General features: G+C 37.8%; 1 protein-coding gene across 1 annotated transcript; it reads right to left on the bottom strand.

Moving 5' to 3' along the window:
• Positions 1-10405: 10405 nt before the first annotated feature.
• Positions 10406-18146, bottom strand: FGA (fibrinogen alpha chain). Its single transcript, XM_019733233.2, has 6 exons — positions 18002-18146; positions 15967-16092; positions 15300-15483; positions 13793-13938; positions 12108-13242; positions 10406-11316 (listed from the first exon to the last, which is right to left on the bottom strand). The coding sequence occupies exons 1-6, from the start codon at positions 18137-18139 to the stop codon at positions 10607-10609; spliced, it is 2439 nt and encodes an 812-aa protein (XP_019588792.2). The 5' UTR covers positions 18140-18146; the 3' UTR covers positions 10406-10606.
• Between the last annotated feature and the right edge of the window lie 1994 nt (positions 18147-20140).

Genomic DNA, 20140 nt, shown 5'->3' with positions numbered 1-20140 from the left:
AAGTGTATTTTCTGTCCTTTCTATGTCTCCCTAAGAAATGAGTGCATCAACATAACATTTTTTTACCTTGTATTCTCTCATCACTTGACTCCAACTGCCCTACTTGCCTAAGACCCTAGGTCCTCCTTCCCTTCATGCAGTATCACGGTCACTGATTTTCATGGAAACTCATCCTCTTAACCTTTGCATCTAAGCAATGCTTGTTAATTTCATTCATGGAAATGTCTCATTCTCTTAATTCCTCATGAAATCCAACCTCGACTTTTACCTGATTTCCCCACCATTAGTTCTGTTCTACCCCTAACTACATCTATTATTCTGCCATAACACACATTGTCCTAAAAATAGGAAATTCTGACCAAGTTACTTTCCTGCTTAATATTATGTCCTTGTTATTTGTAAGTTTTAAGTCCAAATTCCTTAGCTGGGAGTGACAATGGTTTGGCGCTTGGTCCCAGCACTGTCTCCTGCCCTCTTCACTGTACATCTACAGTCTTATCACAGTGAATTTCTCACCATTCCAAGAAAGGTCAGGCCCTTTTCTATGAATGCTCTCATTGTTAACAGTGTCTTTCCCCTAAATTCACCTGGCAAATTGCTCTTTGTTTTCAAGCCTCACTTTAACTGCAGTTTATCTGTCTTACATAGCTTTGTCCTTCACTGATAATGAGCTCTTATTCCTGTTTGATTCCAGAATCATCAGCCTGTCAGAAAGGCTGATTTTCATAAATACTGGATGACTAAAGCCAATGATTGTCAAGACCTTGGGTATTCCTTTTTTTTTTTTTTTTAAATACTTAGAACACTTTTTCCAATAAAGGCACAGATAGAAACTCTATGTACAAAACACCTGAAAATTGAGCTTTTTCAGCAAGGCTGACTATAGCAAAAGCCCACTGAACTGTAGATGAGAGATGGCAGGATCTCAATCCAAGGGCAATATCTTTTAGATTTTCTCTCAACCCCCAATTTACATACTCACAGAGGATCTAATGAATTCCTAGAGCTTAAAATAAAGCCACAGATTAAAAACCACTACAATAGGCAATCTGAGGTCAATTCTCAGTTAATGTACAAGTAGCAGAAACACAGTGACCACTCCTGGGTGATATGTAATATCTAGGTCTATGCATTTAGAAAGAAGGAAGCCTTCTTAAGATATAATTTGGTAAGAGATGCTACATATCTGATTTTACCCTTTCAAGCACCGCAATTTTGGGTATAATAAAAACAAAGAAGCAAAAACTCAAAGACAGAGACAACAGTTTAGTGTACCAGAGGGAAGAGGGGGTGGGAGGGAGGTAGAAGAGGGTAAAGGGAGTCAAATATATGGTGATGGAAGGAGATTTGACTTTGGGTGGAGAACACACAATACAATATACACATGATGTATTATCGAATAGTACACTTGAAACCCACATAAATGTATTAACCAATGTCACCCCAATACATTTAATTAAAAAATAGTGTCCACTAATTAGAACATATAAAACAGTACCTAAAAAATGAACTCATGACTTTTATGAAGATAATAAAAAGATCAGTTGAAAATTATTAATCCCACACTATGGCATGAGAAGTGTTATATATTGTACTGTATAGTTAAGACTGAAAGTATGTAACAAACTATATAGGCTATAAGGAATGACTTGGGACATAAACTTCCAGTTCCTCTGCATTTAGGAACCAAGGAAAACAGCTCACGGATGTAACTAAGATATTGCCCTTGATCTGAACGCAGATTTCCCCACAAGGCAAAAATGTGGATGATATGACACACCACAAGCTGCAGTAACTTAGCTGACATTTCTGTTGAAGCAATAACACCAAATATCTTGTAGAATGATCATCTAAACCTGCATAGCTCATTTAAAAAACAGATTTCCTGGTATCAATCAGACTTATCACATGAGAGTCTACATGGGAAGAAGCTAAGAGTCTGTTTTTAAATAAATGTCCCTAGGAGATTCTGATCACAGGCTGAATTTTTCAATGACTGGTCCAAGCTACATTTGCATTTACTTGAGATTCCCGTGTTTCTAATCTAACACTTTTTTTCACTCAAATGGTGACCATTAGGTAAGTGGTCATCTTTGAAATTACTGTGACTCCGTAGGTGACCACTGCCGATGTTTAAGACTTGACTTGGGTTTAACAACATGGTCTCCAAATACTGGAACCGCTATTTCTACTCTGGTGCCCCTCAGCCTCAGGTGATTTTCTAGGTTGGACTTTTAGTTTTTTTTGATGTGAAGAAACAAATTAAAGATGCTACCTACCATTTATATACAGAGCTGAAACTATGATTTCTGAATTCCATCTAGCCCTCCAATAAGGCATGTCATTTGATGCTCCCTGTTTGAGCTTCCACTGTAGCTCAACTCCCCACCAAGTTGCAATTTGTTTGTGCAAAATTGTAACTGAACCTAGCAAATGGAATAATTTCTGTTTATTTTAACACCATTAATTGTAGTTTTAGATAATGAAAGTCGCTCATATTATTTGTGGACATTTTGGGAAATATAGAAAAAAGTAGAACCATGTATAATTTCAGCAATAACAGGGAAGCAGCTAATATCTCGCTTTGTGGGTTTTTTTTTGTTATCCTGTACATGTTTTAGTACCTGAATTTATCACACTGTGTCTTGGGAAATTTTCCAAGTTACTTAATATTCTCCTATCATGTTATTTTGTATAGTAAGCTTTTTAATGGCTATATAATATTCCATCATGTGAATGTACTCTGATTTTTTAGCAAGTCTCTGTCTTTTGATATTTAAATTTAGATTTTTCCAACCTTTTACTAATAAAGATAATACTGACGTTCACATCCTTTTACATTAGGAACATGATATTGCCCTGTTTATTCAAATATTTTATGTCTTAAGTGATTAGACTGGGTGAGTCATATGCTTATGCAAATAGTCTTAACTGATACCAAAATTAACCACTGTACCCTTTCTCTCCTCCCACCCAAGATGTGCCCAATAGGTGATATTGGGTTTTGGTTTTGACTGAGTTGTATTTCTCCAACAACTTTTTATTTATTTTAAAAAGTTTCAGTCTTACAGAGAAATGACAAGAATGGCTTAATGAATACCTCTATATTCTTCACCTAGATTCACCAACTGCTTGCTACATTTGCTTTATCTCTCAAAAGGATATACTTTAATGCAGTTTTGCAACCTTGAGGTCACTGACCTATTGTAGGTAGAGTCAAAGGTGGATTTAGCAAATATTTTCCAGAATGATCTGTTGCAATCAGCATGTAGCCACCTTCCTCAATAGGCTGATGAACAAGGAGATCACTGTTTGATAGTCAACTGCTTAATCAGCTCAAATTTGGCAGGTTATCTTAAATTTTCTTATCTCTGTGGTTTGGAAGTGCCGTTTGCACTATGTGGAAATGGAAGACATGACGTCCAGCTCTTGTATAAGGATTAATTTGAACCTCTTCCCCAGGTGCAAATTCCTTACCATACTATTCCCTTTTTTTGATGTTTAAGGCTCTTGCCATCCCCACACCCCATTAATTAAAGATTTTTCTCCATAAATGAGATTTAAAAAGCACTTGGGATTCAATTAAAAATAGGATATAGGTGAATTAATAAATGCATGAATAAATAAATAAAATACATCTCCAAAATGGTTCCTGTATAAATTTCATTACTTAAAAGCAACTTGGATAATATTCATGGCTACCAAAATCTAAATGTTACTACATCTCAACTGTTTCAGCAAACAGTAAATGTTGTATTACTTTCAAGTATAACAAATACTTAGTTTATGATACTTGCCACCTGCATGTACTTTATTAATATGATGCCATTTTCTTTCAGGCTTTTCTAGACATGATTGGAAATTAGTGAACTTGGTTGGATGAATCTTGTTCTGATTCACCAGCTGCACCACTCATGTCAGCTAACTAAAATTCGAAATGCATTTTGGTTATAAGAGGAACCTGCGACAGAGTTTAATTAGATCAGTAATACCACTGGGAAAATAATTAAAATTAAGTGTTATATACAATACTGTCATGTTTACCTATGAACTACAGCATCATTATCCTAGAAATTTAAATAATATCATCAACAAGCTTATAATATAAGATATTGTAAACTATAAATGTAAAAATATACATTCTTCTGCATGCCTATGAAAATTTACAAAAATAAATCATGTACTAGTCCACAAAGAATACCTTAAAAATTCTAAAACAGAATTAAATAATTGGTTAAACTAGTTTATGAAATAGTTGGAAAATAATAATTAAAAGATTACTCACAAATTGCACATGAAGTCAGGGGTATAAAAAATAAAAGAAGATGACTCACCCTAACCTCCTAAAATATAATTAACTGGAAGTTAAAGTCTTTTCTAAGTATCCCCTAGAACAAACAAAGTAAAAATTGAAAGTAAAACTTTTCTATATTAAAAAAAAAAGGGTGTAGAGTAAGAGGGAGAATACTTCATCCAAAAACTATACTTTAAAAATGAAGATAAGCAAGGTAGTATAAGCACAGGAGAGTGTGGGGACAGAGCCAGCAGTGCAGTTTCCAGGCTCTCGGCCTCATGTGGAAAGGTGCTGGCTTAGGTAGTAAATGACCATCAACCGTGATTGGATGGCCATCAGCTGTGGCTAGTTGGCCGTCAGCAGTAACCAGTGAGCCATTGGCAACTAATATAACTGCCGTGGGTACACTAGCAGAGAAATGGGGGGCTAGTCAGAAGATGGTGGCTGAGCTAGCAAACACGGATTGCAGTTAGCAAGTGAGGTTGGTTGGCAGAGAGAAGTGGATGTCAGGTTGCGGTTAGTGTGGCTCCTGCTTCCTGTGTCTCCAACCTAGCCGCCAGAGAGAGTGTGGTGGTATGACTCCCCTATCTATGGCTCCATGGGTGTTCCTTTTTGGCCTCACCATGTCCTATGTTCTTATGTGAGGAGCAGGACCAGAGACCCCACATGACACCCTTTATGACAGAGAGTCTATAGAGCGATCCAAGGAAAGTTTTATTTAAGAAAATTGGCCTTTAAATTCCAGTGGCAGAGAACACTTTCATAAACAATCCCAGCACAACTGGCTACCTGTCCCCAAGAAAACAAAAGTAAACCTTCTTCATAACATATTAAAATAAATTCTAGGTTAATTAAATATTTAAATGTAAAAGAAAAAGACAATAAATATATTTAAAGAAACTTCTACAACTTACGTGTGTATGGCCAATAGACATATGAAAAGATGCTCAACACCACTAATCATCAGAGAAATGCAAATTAAAATCACAATGAGATATCACCTCTCATCTGTCAGAATGGCCTTTATCAATAAATCAACAAACAACAAGGGAAATGTGGAGAAAAGGGAACCCTGCTGCACTGTTGGTCGGATTGCAAATTGGTGCAGCCACTATAGAAAACAGTATGGAGGTTCCTAAACAAATTAAAAGTGAAACTACCTTATGACTCAGAAATTCTACTTCTAAGTATTTATTTGAAGAAATCTAAACACTAATTTGAAAATATATATGCACTCTTATGTTCATTGCAGCATTATTTACAATAGCCAAGATATGGAAGCAACCTAATTCCCCTTAATAGACAATTGGATAAAGAAGGTGTGGTACATAGCATATATAATGGAATAATACTTGGCCATAAAAAAGAATGAAATCTTACCATTTGCGGAAACATGGATGGACTTAGAAAGTATAATGTTAAATGAAATAAGTCAGAAAAAGAAAGACAAATACCATATGATCTCACTTATATGTAGAATCTGAAGAAAAAAAATACATGAACAAATGAAACAGAAATAGACTTGTAGATTCAAGGAAGAAGCTGATGGTTGCCAGCTGGGAGAGGGGTTGTAAGGCAGTATGAAAAGGTGAAGGGATTAAGAAGTACAAATTAGTAGTTATGAAATAATCATAGGGATGTAAAGTATAAGGAATATAGTCGATAATATGGTAATAATTATGAATAATGCCAGGTGGGTACTAGAGTAGTCAGGGGTCACTTCGTAAATTACACAAATGTCTAACCACTAAGCTGTACACCTGAAACTAATATAAAATAATATTGAATATCACCTGTAATTGAAAAATTGAAGAAAGGGAGGTAAAAGATGAAGGGGAATAAGAGGTATTGTATGGTGTCAAATGGTTGTTAGACTTACGGTGATCATTTCTTCTGGTACATAAATGCTGAATAACTATGGTGTACATCTGAAACTAGTATACTATTGCATGTTAGCTATATTTTAATAAAAATCCTTTAGTAAAAAAAAGAAAATTAAAAAAATATTTATCGTATAATCTTAGAATGGGTGAGACATTCTTACATAGGGCAGTAAACACTACATCAATGAGCTCTGGCCTAAAGGAATTTACAATCTAGTGCCATATAAAAGAAATAAATATGTTAGAGTTAGAGATCAACTATGTATTTTTGAGATATGAACAAGAACTATGAGGGCCCAGAGAACAATTCCTGGTTCTATGTTCCATGGCAGGCATTCACAGAAGGAATGTTATAGAGCTGTATTTTAAGGGATGAATGGGAGGCTTCTAGGCAATATATGGAAAGGCACAGAATCATTAAAGAACCTGGTATTCCAATATCAGTGAGAAATTCATCGATTGAAGTGTAGAGTAAATGACTGTAGAGGTTGAAAAAAGACCAATCTATGAAAGAGCTTATATGAAAAGCTAAGACTTTTATCTCTCTATATATATTTTTATTAAAGACCAGTTGACCCGCAATATTTTATTAGTTTCAAGTATATAACATAATGGTTCTACATTGATATACCTATGATGTGATCACAACGATAAGTGTAGAAACCATTTGTCACCATACATAATTATCACAATATTATTGACTATATTCCCTGTCCTGTGCATTACATCCCCATGGCTTATTTATTTTATAACTACCAGTTTGTACTTATTCCTTCACCTTTTTCACTCATTCCCCCACCCCCCTCCCTTCTGGCAACCATCAGTTTGTTCTCTGTATCTGAGTCTTGTATCTGTTTTGTTTTGTTTGTTCTTTTGTTTTAACTCATCCTTAACATAAGACCTTAAACAGGAGAAAGACTTGATTGTATTTGTTTTTTAAAGGTGACTTTGTGGAAAATGGAGGAACAAAAGAATGGTGGGAAAGCAAGAAGTTAAGCAACTGTTAAATAGCCCAAATGAAACAAGATTAACAGAAGGTAACATAAGAACATAAAAGTGCTGTAAGAATGCCAATTTTAGAGTAGAAGATGGTTTGGGAATAGATTGGGGATAGGAATTAAAGGAAAAGCAGAAGCTGAGAAGGGTCCCAGATTTTCTAGATTAGGAAACTGGAGGGCTAATGATGCCTATGACAGGGATAAGAAATAGAAAAGAGGCAACAGGTTTTGATGAGAAGGTAGTTAGTTCACTCTTAGGCATATTAATGAGAAATATTTAACTGGACCTGTTCAGTATTGGTTGAAATCATGGATCTGAATGTCAAGGCTGAAGTGTTAGATTTGGCTATCATCGACCTATTGGTGGTAATCAAAGCTAAGGGTGATTGTCAAATCAACCAAGGAGAAAATATACTGTGGGGGCAGAGCCCCAGAAAGTAGTTTCCAGGCTCTCAGCCTCACATAGACAGGTGCTGGCTCAGGTAGTAAATGGCCAACTGTGATTGCATGGCCATCAGCTGTGGCTAGTTGGCCGTCAGCTGTAACCAGTGAGCCATTGGCCACTAATATAACTGCTGCGGCTACGGAGGAGAGTAGAGGAGAGTGAAAGAGAGTCGTCGGTGGGTAGCAGACAAAAGGGACAGCAGGTCGCACGTCCAGTGAACCCAGCCTCCAGTGAGACCGTAGTGGTATGACTCCCCTACCTATGGCTCTGTGGGTGTTCCTTTTTGGCCTCACCATGTCCTGTGTTCTTGTATGGAGAGCTGGAGCAGAGACCCTGCAGGCCTCCCTGCACAACAAATGGCGCAGCGAGCAGGGTCCCCCGTACGACAAATGGTGCAGCGAGCAGGGTCTCCCGCATGACATATACTCGTAGAATGAATAGATTTGATTGGATTTATTTTTTTTTTAAAGATAGTTTTGTGGAGGATGAAGGAATTTAAAAAATGGTGGTAAAGCAAGAGGTTAAGAGAGATTAGATGTCTGGTTAAGACTGCTAAAATTGCCTACCTCAATGTCAATTCTCCCTCTCCTCCTTAGTAGGAGAATCCTACTTTAATTAGGATAGCCTTGTATCTAAGCTAACAGCTGTCTGAGGCTCTCTGGCAGTTATGTATGTCTTTGGGACTAAGCTATGCCTAATGAGATGTAAGTGAAAGTATTGGACGGAAAATCCAGGAAAAGTCCCTTAAAAGAAAGAAGGTACTCATTTTCCATTCTGTCTGTCCTCTTTTTTCCAGATTTCTACAGGACATGATGTTTGAACCATGAAATAAACTTGAGGATAGAAGCCATTTATTAAGATAATGTCTTCCTGACTACACTGTGGGGACACATTCCTATAGATATTTCTGTAAACAAGAAATGAGCTTCCATCTTATATAAGCCACATAGGTCAAACCAACTCCCAACTGATAAAAATACGTACTAATATTATTGTAATGAGAAACTCCTACATGTAAGGGGTGGTCTAAGAAAAAATTGCCAGTTAGAAAGACTGACAAAGATGCAACACATGGGAGTGGTGTATCAGAAACAAGAGAAAATACAGATTGAAGAAGGATGGGGACAATAATAACAGATGTTTCAAAGAGGTTAAACGGGAAGAGGCTTGAATACACATTAAATTTAGAACTACAAAGTTCCCGTTGATTTAAGAAGAGCAGTTTCAAGAGAGTGGTAACCAAATGAAAACAAAGTTAAAGTGGGCTTCCAAGTGAATAAGAGTCAGAGAAACTGAATTAATATTTAATTTCAGGAATAAGGGAAATAGAGTAATCGGTTAAATTAGGTAAAATGGAAAAGATGTTCAGTGTCTGTTCTCACACCCAAACTGTAGCTTAATTATCATGATTCTACTATTGGTTACTGTTTATAATAATATTGGCTACTGATTTTTAAATGAAAAAAAGTTACCTATTCTTTGCTAAAAAAACTCAAAGCCTTCAAAATAAATAAGGAATGGCCCATCACATTCAAAGTCACTTTCATATTGGGACCTGATTCTGTCCCCAATAGTGTGACATTCTGGACAATAAAATTCTGTGTAGGCATGTACATGTCAATGGGGTGGGCATAGAGATAACATGGGACTCCGATGTCAAAAATAAATGAAACTTCTTTTAATTCTGAAGTTCTTATCCAAGTATCCAAAGAGTTGGAGGTATATCACTTATTTGTACCCAGAATTTTTAACTGCATGTGAGGAAATGCAAGAATACTGGGGCTTCATGTGTGACTCATTTGCAAGCTCTTATGCTCACCTTCCCTCTACTCCTTGGGTTCTGGTACTTAGTCCTAGCCCCCTTCCTTCCTTCCTGCCACCCTTCCTCTTTTCCTCCCTCCCTTTCTTCTTTCTAGCCTTCCAAGGAGAAAGGATGCAGTTACATTGCAGTAGAAAGTAGGCAAGAGAAGGCAATGTACTGGGATCCCAAGGTGCTTGGGATGTTTCAATATGTTTTCAGGGGTAAATGGCAAGTGGTTCTCACTAGAAGAGAATGTAAGTTAAAAATTGGAAGCAGGAGACAAGGTCACAAAGATCAAAGATGCAACTTAGATCAAAATAAAATATTGATCAATGGAAATGTGTTAAATGTATGCATGTGGTATAGCTCATATTTAGTGAGATGCTTTCAAACAAATGTCTTACTTTAATAACAACTAATGTATCACAGACTATACTTTATGACTGATACAAAATTAAGTGCAATGATTGCTGTGGGGATTATTTATCAATGTGTAAATGCCATCTGTTTGGGGAATACTTGTAAATATTGAAAAAATTTTAAATTCATTTTTTTCCAGGTATTTTGGAAAGAAATTGGTTAGACTCTGGGGGAAAAATTAAGTGTGTATTGTGGTCTTCATTGGAAGACTTAGGAATAGGTTTCTATTTCTATTAAGAAAAAAACATGCTTCCCCTGCCTTTCTGAATTTGCTTGCTAAAAGAAGAGATAAAAATACTTAGTAAATTCATGTACAAAAGCCAGCCATTGTTCATCGTAGTGCTTTGCAACTTAAATATTCATTTAAAATCATTCAAATAGAATGGATAAAATAGCTTTTTTACTTTACAATGCCCTATGACTTTGAATGGTGTGGGAAGAGAAGTTCTGACAACAACACCCTTAAGAACTGCAGAGAGGAGCTTTTATCTGACTCTCTCGTCCTGATGTACTGAATGTCCCTTGGTGTATCCTTATAGGAATTTTAAAACTCACGGAGCTATATTACAGATAAAAAAAACCACCCATATAACTTTATTTTTTAAAGCACTAATATATCTCAGTTACATTTAACTACAGTACAAAGAATAATAAAATAGCACCTGGTAATTTTTTCAGTTGTAAAGAATCTTCTTTATCTTCCTTGTTTCTCCACTTCACGAAACAAACAAAAAACCCAAATGCTCTCACTTCTACTCTTTCAGCCTACTGGGTCACAAGGGGCCTGATTTTCATGCGAACAGCCCTGAGGGAATAATCTGCTCCTCTGAAGGGGCCCCAGATCACTCCATTTTCAATCTCATAAGGACTGTTATTCCTTGGGTCATAGAAGCCCCCAGGGTAATAGATGCCATTGAGGTTGGCCGCTTGGCAGTTGTTGTACCACCAGCCTCCTCCATAGACTTCCGCGCAGTTCTCTTCCCACTGGTCTGCATCCCTGTCAAAGGTGCTGAACTGCATGCCAGCATGAGAAGTGTACTCTGCCCCTTCCTCTACAGAACCCTCAATCAGAGCATCACCCGCAGTACCTTCGTAGGAGGAAACCTGCAGGGCATAGCCTTCTGCCTCAGAGCCTACCCTCAAGCGATATTCTGCGTAAACCTGGTTCCCAGCCCAGTCCTCTAATTCAATCCGGAGGACAGAGCCCCTCAGCGTTAGTAAGTGGAGGTATTCGTTGCCTAGCCAGAATTCTCCTTCCCCCTTGTCATCCAGGCTGCCGAAACCTCTCTTGTAGTCTTGCCACGTCCGGTTAAAATTCAGTGATCCATTCATTCTTTGCTGGATCAAAAGCCATCCTCCCAAACCGGTCTCTTGATCGCAATAAACAGAAAAAATCTTACTGGATCCCGGTAGCTTGATATTGAATATGCCACTTTGGGCACCTGAAGGATGTGTTTGGAGGACATCATCACAGTCTAAAAAAAAAATTAAGCTGGTTGGAAGAAGTTACTGTCATTCAGCTTTACAAAGATAGGTATGGCCCAGATTAAATGAAGGCAGATTCTGGTTTCCTTTCACTTCCTCACCTTCCTTCCTTCCTTCCTTCCTTCCTTCCTTCCTTCCTTCCTTCCTCCTTCCTTCCTACTTTCCAGCCCTCCTTTCTTCTTTCCCTCCATGAAGAAAGGATGCACTTAACACTGGAATGAAATGTATGCAAGTGCTTGGCATTTACACCCACAAATTGCAAAGGGGATTTTCTTCAATGGATTTGGAATTTTACTTGCATGTACTGATTAATAACAAGTAACCAGCAAAGATAACTAAGCATCCTTTGGTATTAATATAGCTTGTTTTTAACCTGATCTCAATTTCAACTGAGATCCACTCTAAAAATACGATCAATACATTGGGTGACAATTCCAACAATGCACATTTTGAACGGTAAAAGAATTTGGTTAAGCAAACTCAAAAGCGAGTTTCAGAGGGATTCATTCATTCATTTAACATGCATTTATTGAGTGGTGACCCTCTGCACTGTTAGGCATGTGAGAATACAGAGCTGAGCACGATGAACGAAGTCCCTGCCCCCATGGAACTTACAGTCTTGCACAAAAAGAAACGAAAAAAAAAAACACCCCTGTAATTTTAATAAAGCATGATAGAGGGCTCGGAAAGAAGTACAAGGTGCTATGAGAGCACATTGCAAGAATAATGAACTTAGTCTAGGGGGTCAGGGAAGGCTTCCCCAAAGGAGAAGTGCCAATACCTCTGGCAGGGCGAGCTTTAGCACTTTTCTTGGTGGTATGCGCTTCTCTGGTGTCAAGATGTGCTTCACTTCCAGCCTCCTCTCCCATTCTATAGATCTTGCTTTCATATGTGGAGTCTCCTTTGCTGGAAGTCATGCTACTGGTTACAATTTTGCTGCGCCTTGAAGTTTTACCACCGGGAAGGAGCTCAGGTACACCATGGTGGTGAGAGCTGATGTCCCTTAAGCCTGTGTTCCTGTCAGATGCTGAGCCCATAGACTGGGTCCTACTGTCAGACTCCCTGAATGCAGAGAATGCTTTTCCAGTTGAGTCCATGTCAAAGAAAGCAGCAGCAGCAGGGTGCCTATGACGGAAATCATCTAGGCCAATCCCGTCGTGCAAAGTATGGAACAAGTCTAAATCAGGTGTGCCACCACAGTCAGAACCATCTTCAGAATTTACCACTTCTTTGGTCTCTTTTCTGCGACCATCAGGACCTACAATAGTCTTAATAATGGTTTTAGAACATGAACGACGACTGGATGTTGGGCTCCCAGAGATGACCTTCTCATCAGCAATCAGAAGTTCTTTACTTCCCTCAGAAGATACCAGTTTACCTGTTGGGTACTCTTTTCTTGTCCCTAGACTTGTACTTTCTGAAAGCTCTTCAAATGTGCCCCAGTCTGGGTTGGCAGGTCTGGTGTTTCCATGCCCTGAGCTCTCTGGCCTAAAACTTCCAGGCCCAGCACCTCCAGGTCTGGAGCTCCCAGGCTTCCAATTTCCAGTACTACCAGGTCCGGGGTTCCTGGGGTTTTCAGGTGCTGATCCTGTTCCATGAGATGCGGAGTCTCCTCGAACATTTCCAGCAGGACCAGACTGCTCTAACACCATTTCGGTCTGCTGCATTTCCATTAGTGATTTCCACTCTGGAGAGGCCTTCTGAAGCTGACTCTTGAACTCTGTGGGAACCACCTTTGAAGAGGGGTTCATTTTTAACACTGGTAAGTACTGCTTATCTCTAGAGGGAAGTAAATCTTTGACAATGACCTGTTCAAGTTGCCTCTGCTGATCTTCATAGTCCGCTAGATCTATCTCACGTGATATAGACCTACTGCATGACCCTTTGCAAGATCGGATCTTAATATCAATGTCCACCTAGAGAGATGGAGAGAAAGATAAAGAAAAAAGGTAGATGCAAATAAATAAATGATATCTATTGAGTTCGTAGTAGTTCATTTATTTATCTCTTGGACACTGTTTTCATTTCCTGGACTTGAAGACCTACCAACCAACGCTTTATTTTCTATTTATGTAGTGTCCTTAGTAGAAGAGATATTGGAGATTGTAAGGTTAGCCAGGAGAAGCAATAGGAACTATTTGGATTTAACTTAGAACAAATCAAGAGTAAGTTGCTATTCCCTCTGAAAGGAAATACTAGTGATCTGTGAGATTGAGACTGAAGACTCAGAGGCATGGCAGTATCAAAGCTTTGCATAAGACAAGAAAAGGTTGAATATATGCTTTTGAAATAGACTATGTGCCTTGGGAAAATTCACTTACTGTCTATGAGCTTTTTTTCTTCATCTACAGAGTGGGGTTCATAATAGCGATACTGTAGGTAGACAATGGCTTTGCTCTATTGCCTTCCTTTCCCCTGCTATTCAAAAATAAGGAAATCTGGTGACAGAGCCACATACTTCCTTACCTCCAGTCGTTTCATATCTACCAGCTGATTCCTGACGTTTTTCTGCAGAAGCTGGATATGTTGTACTTGTTCTGTGACTTTGCGCTTCAAGACGTCAATTCTGTTTCTCAGATCTTCTGACACTTGGCTATATATATTATCATTGTCTAAAATAGAAAATATGGATATTGAAGTAACTGCTGAGTGATTTGCATGTAATAGCCAGCAAAAGAAGGAAACTTACTTGTAATTATTCCCATTTTATATTGATAATAGTTTTTTCTATGGGCATTTAATTTGTGAGTTTTAAATCCATGAGGCATTTGAATTTTGGTCAATGTTATATCCTGCAATCATCCATGGATGTCAATTAAAGTGTCCTACTAGAAATTAGTAATCCAAATAAAGGCAGAGGAAGAAATATTTTTGGAATTTTAAAGATGTAATTAGGAAATAAAATAATCAGTTTGATCACATCTTATTATTTCATCACACCCTTTATCACGGGACTTGAATATGCTCTTAAATGTTTTAATTGAGGTTTTCTTCCTAGCTATACATTTGAAATCGTTCCTAAGATTTTTTTTTTTTTTTAAGTCAACAGGATCATTCACTTTTCAGTTACTGTTGTACTGTTGACTTTAAATTAGTCAAGTGTCTCCTGAAGATCTAAAAAGCAGGGGTGTCAAAATTGCGTCCCGAGGGCCAACTGCGGCCCATGATCCATTGTTAATTGGCCTGCAGCAGATTCCAAAAATATATTTAGTTTACTTAAATAAACCAGGTGAGGCAATGCATACTTCACCTCGAGTGAGTGGCCCAGCTGTTTGTGTATTTTATCACATATGGCCCTTGCTAAAAAAAACGTTGCAAAAAGTTTGGACACCCCTGATCTAAATAAAGGGTCAAATAAATCTTCAGGAACTGGGGCCTCACTAAGTTTGCTGCCCACATCCAGAGCAAACCCAGTGTTTCCTGGTTCTAATGAGACCTGGCCCTCGTCCTGTGAGAAAGCTATAGCATGGTTCTATATTTTAAATTAAAAAAAAAACCAAAAAACTATATAATCAGCTTAGTGGAGTCTGTGGGTTGAACTCCTAGTTCTATCACATGACAGCTTTGTGTCTTTATGCAAGTCCCTTGCCCTCTCAGTTTCCTCCTCTGTAACAAAATATGTCTCCTATGAAACAAAAATATGTACTCAAAAGGTTGGGCCCATCTTATTTTCAGTATACACTCTTGAAAAAGAAAACACTTAAATTCTAGCCTTCAATCCAAAATTCTGACTTACAGTGTGGTCTTCAACAATTCTAAGATGATGGGTTTTTTTTTTACATTATTAAAATAACAAAATTACTAGCCCCTCCTTAAAAATTTAGGGATATCATAAAGGCATGTGTCTCTACACTAAGAGCTTTGGAATAAAATTGCAGTTGCTATATGAAGATATTATGTTTATTTAGGATTTTTGATGTTGTTTCTTCTGTTGTGTACTATAAAGTCAAAGCATCAAATACGTAATACTTACGATTACGGTTGGCAAATTTCCCTCTCAAAGTTTCCATTATATTTCTAGTCAATGAACTAGAGTCCTTATTGTTCTTCTGATATTCAAATAGTGAGTTTTTGAGCTTATTTATTCTGTTTGTAAAATCTTGATTGACTTCATCAATCAACCCTTTCATCCTGCAGCCAGAAGGGCATTTTAGGTTCTGAAAGTGAAGAGAAAAAAATAATTACATTAAGGGTCTATCTCTTGGCTCCAGTACAATTTTGAAGGTTTCCTTGCCACTCCCATTGCTTTCTTCCCCAATCTCTTCAGATTATCTATTGATTTAAAAGTCGTTTGAAAGGGCTAATCAGCGATCATAGGGAAATTCTGGAACGAGGGCACATTTAACCATAAATTAGGCCCAGTGAAACCTTGAAGCCTAACAATCAGGTTCCTAGTATCCACCTGCACATGGAATTAAAAGCCAATCTCTTAATCCCACTAATGACCCAGAGATTTGAAAGTAATTTAAACAGTGCTCTCAGGACTAGGTTCCTTTGCATCTGTCTTCTTTAATTTAACCTGTAAGGAGCTATTTGATTTTTTTCCATTGAAAACGTTTTCTGTGACCTAACTGGTTAGGCTGTGTGCACTTCTAGCCCAACAAGGAAGGATTGTGTTGTTCCCCAAGCCCACTGCTCACCCAGTCGTCATCAGAGCAGAAGGGCCAGTCTCTCTCTCTGCAGGCAGATTGCTGTCCTTGCACAAGTCTGGGGCCACGCACACCTCCTCCTTCAGCTAGAAATTCACCTTCTTGGGTCTCTCCAGACTTTAAAGATTAAAAGAAGAGAACAACGTTAGGCAAATAAAGAAGAGACACTGGCATGTTTGTCAAACTCAAAGAAGATGGCCTCACCCAAAGATTAACAGCACCAGCTTTGGGGCCACTGTAAACTTTAGGTTTCTTAACCTTTGGATGAATATACTAGTACCTGTTTTAAGAAGTTGTGAGAATTGAAAGAGATAAAGGGTACACATTTCTTAACCGTGTTTGACACTAAACAAGCATTTAACAAATGGTAGGCCTTTTAAAGTCTCCATTATAAAAGAAAAATTATTTGAATCCACAAAATGAGTTAAAATTTACCTTTTAATTTTCATTGATATCTGGAGATAGAAAGATAATTGAAAAAAAAATCAAAGAATCCTTTCTCCTATAATTCCTGTTTCAGTAGGAAAAAGCCTACACTATCTTAGCTTAAAGTCTGTCCTTTAAGTTTCTACGATGACCTTATGTGTCCACAATTTGAGCAAGTATATACTAAGAACACAAATGTGTCCAGTTCAGACTCAGAAATGCTTTTTAGTTTGCTCACTCATGTAATGGTATCTTTTTAACTGAAATGAGGAAAAGTAAACTGAAAGAAAAAATAATGGTCTATGACTGACAACTCTTTTGAACACCTTACAATTAGATCTATTGTGATCTATGGGGTGAAATAAGATAAAAATATTCTTCCAACAAGATTTTATATTCTAATAAATCAATGTGGGTTTTAGATATTGGGTATTTTTATTTTGTGTCACCAACTTACGAAGATTTTTGCTATGACTATTTTAATCTCAGAAAGTTTATTTTTATAATTAGTTAACATTTGTTTTCTCATTTAAAAAAACAAAAAATAATACTAATTCTAGCAATCAAGAACAATTTATCTAAAGGAACAAATATAATCTATTTGTCTAAGAAATAAAATTATAAATTCAAACATACTTCATAATTAAATGGCATAACAACAACAAAAAAAAAAACAAGCAAAAATTAAATATGTATTTATGCCAGTAACAGGGAGAAGTAACTGAAAGTTATGCATTATCCAAAATATCATCTTAGCAAATGATGTTAGTTTTATTTCCCTTAAAAATGTTTAGTTATTATTTTATTATGAGAGAGAAAATTAAGTTAGAAGTTCTCTTTAGTTTTCTTCTGCTCTGGTATTAGGAATTATGAGTGGTGAAGGGAAAGAAATAAACTGAAATAATTCAGACTGGATGTAACTGACTTTTTAAAACATATTTATCATGTCTTTATAAGATCAAAATGCTTATTGAATTAAGTTTCTCTTCTTTCCTGTAGGTTTCTGGAGTCAAACTTTAGGAATCATTGCAATATTTAGTAATTAGCTTAAAAGAATACAATTGCTTCCCAAAAAAGCATATGGGTTTATCAGTTAATCTCTTCTGACTTTGCTATGTAATGTGTTTGCAAAGACAACTAATTTGCTTTTTATTTGTCTTAAAAGAAACACAAAAACAACCTTTCAGAAAAAACTGTATTAAATTACTGTTCTGCTTATTATGGGCAAATATCAAGAATTTTAAAAACTCTCACCATGTGAATGTTTTGTTCTGTTCGCTAACATTAACTATCTCGAGGCTATATAGCAACAAAGATGGCAAAGACTTTTTCCCTTAAAAAAATGTTCTAAGACTGAGTTACAGATATTAAAGCTTCCTCTGTGAATTTATACATTTTGGTCCGGGTAAGTCTGCCCCTTAGGGTCATATTACCCTGTATTCTTGAGGTGTCAGGCCCATCTAATAACTGGCCTGCAGGGCCCAGAGCTTAGAAAGCTAACAGTGTATTAAGACATATATAAGACTGACTCAGACCGTCAAGCTCTTTGTGGAATAAACACCAAAGAGAAAGAAAGAAGAGAAAATAAAGAGGACCATACCCAAACTGTTCCCACCACACTCAGGACCAAGCAGAAGATCCTCATGGAAAACATCTTTTCTGTGGGTGGGGCTGGCTCATGAGCAGCAATCCAGCTGCAAGAAAGGAGGATTGTCTCCACTCCCAGGTCCCATCCCATTTAAATCTGCAGGAGATGGGATTAATCATTACCTTTGTACTGTTTAGATGGTCAACATTCACTCTACATTCCTTGCTCCTTCTCCAAGGTTGGTGTTCCAGAAGTTCTTGCTCAATTCGCCCACGCTTGTTTGCTTTCAATAAGCTGTTGCAAAGAAAGTAGCAGTTCGGGGAAGATCCCACATTCCAGGAACAAGGTGACTTTGGAAATCCAAAGGTGAACATAGGAGGACAGACCTAGACTTGGGTCCCTGAAGGAATTTGGCGAGAGGCTGAAGCAGGCTAGCAGTAGCCCACTGTAAAGCAGAGATTTGACAAATGACATTGCACTTTATGTAGGGATTATGGTTGGATGATCTGACAAAAAATGACTGTGTTGATAGTCTGCCCTTGATGACCTTCTAAAAGCTTAACTTGAACGAATTATTTTCCTCTATCCAAAATGGTTAAGACAGCAGCCCCTGGATCCAAGCATCCCAGCCACAATCCCAGCCACATGATTTCCCAGCCACATGATTTCCCAGCCACATCATTTCCCAGTTCTGAGCTTTTGGATGCATTGCTTTACCTCTTTATGCTTCAGATTCTTCATTTTTAAAATGGGGATAATGATAACCTACCATACGTTTTTATGAAAAATACATGAATTAAGCCTTGTAAAGCCCTCAGAGTAATGATTGCCACATATTAAGTACAATATTCAGTAAGTGTTAACAATTATTAGAGAACATAAAGTGCCATGAAAAACACCATTTCTCTCCTGTTTCTATGCCTTTGGACATGGTAATTTACTTTCCCTGCTCTTCATCGCCATAGCAAAACTTTTCTTGGCTAAGAATTACCATCTTCAGCAAATAAAAAACCAGGATGCCCACTTAGATTTGAATTTCAGATAAACAACAAATACATTTTATTTGTAAGTATGTCCCATGCAAAACTAAAACTTTCTTTTTTTGTTTTTGGTTTACCTGAAATGCCTGTTTCACTGGGCATACTGTAATTTGCCTATGAATTTTACCTTGCCTCCAATTCTGTTTCCTGTGTGAAGTCAATCCTGATTATAGTAATAGCTAATATTTATTGAGTATTTACTAAGTGCTGAGCACTTTGCCAGACATCTTACGTAGTATCTGACTTCATCTCTCCAAATAGAAACAATCTCTTGTTCTTCCATACTTAGTTAGGCCATGTACCATTTGCGCACTTAGCATTATTGGAGTGTTGTCCATCTCCTCCACTAGATCACAAACTTGAGAATTGACATATTTTATTGGTCTTTATATTCTCCCCAAAAGGTGTGGACTCTCAGTGAGCAAGAAAACATAAGTGGGTTCCCATAAGTCCCATAAGTGGGTTCCACTGTTGTGAAGCTGGCCGGCTGCCTCCTCAGGCTCCATAGGTAAGTGAAGCTTGCTGTAAATGGATGAAAGTCCCAGTACGAGGCAAAGCCCACCTTCACTGCTTGATCTGTGGAAGGTTCTTTGTCTCATCAAGCTCACTCTTGATGTGGTTTTCTTGGATATCTCAAGGCAGCTCAGAGGGAGCCCTAGAGCTCCATCCAGGTTCAGGAGGGCAATGAATCCATGGCAAGCTGGGTCACATTCATCTACAACAGCTGAACTGATGAAATGTCAGGCATGGATAGGAATTCAAGACTCGACTTCCTCAGATGTTTTTCTCTGCCCACAGGAAGCGCCCTTCTTGGGAGGTGAACTTGTTTATGGAAGAAATCTCCAGAGAGTAAGCTGGTGGGCTTCAGGTGACTTTGTTTGATGTAATCTGATTGAAAGTAAGTTAACAGTAAACAGCTTTACTGAATCCTGCCACTCTGGTATCATATCAGGACATGTGCAAGGTGCCACCTGAGGGCATCCTCCTTGCTGTTCCACGGTTCCCTCAAGTATCTACACATCTCATTCCTGTCCTTCAGCCAGGGCTCTGCTCAGATGGCACCTTCTCAGGGAGGCCTTCTTTGACCCCGCTACCCTAGTAGCAGCCTCCT

The sequence above is a fragment of the Rhinolophus sinicus genome, linkage group LG07 (genome assembly GCF_036562045.2).
Source record: "Rhinolophus sinicus isolate RSC01 linkage group LG07, ASM3656204v1, whole genome shotgun sequence".
Classification (NCBI taxonomy): domain Eukaryota; kingdom Metazoa; phylum Chordata; class Mammalia; order Chiroptera; family Rhinolophidae; genus Rhinolophus; species Rhinolophus sinicus.
The sequence above is the reverse complement of the archived record's forward strand: the minus strand, read 5'-3'. Positions and strand labels throughout refer to the sequence as shown.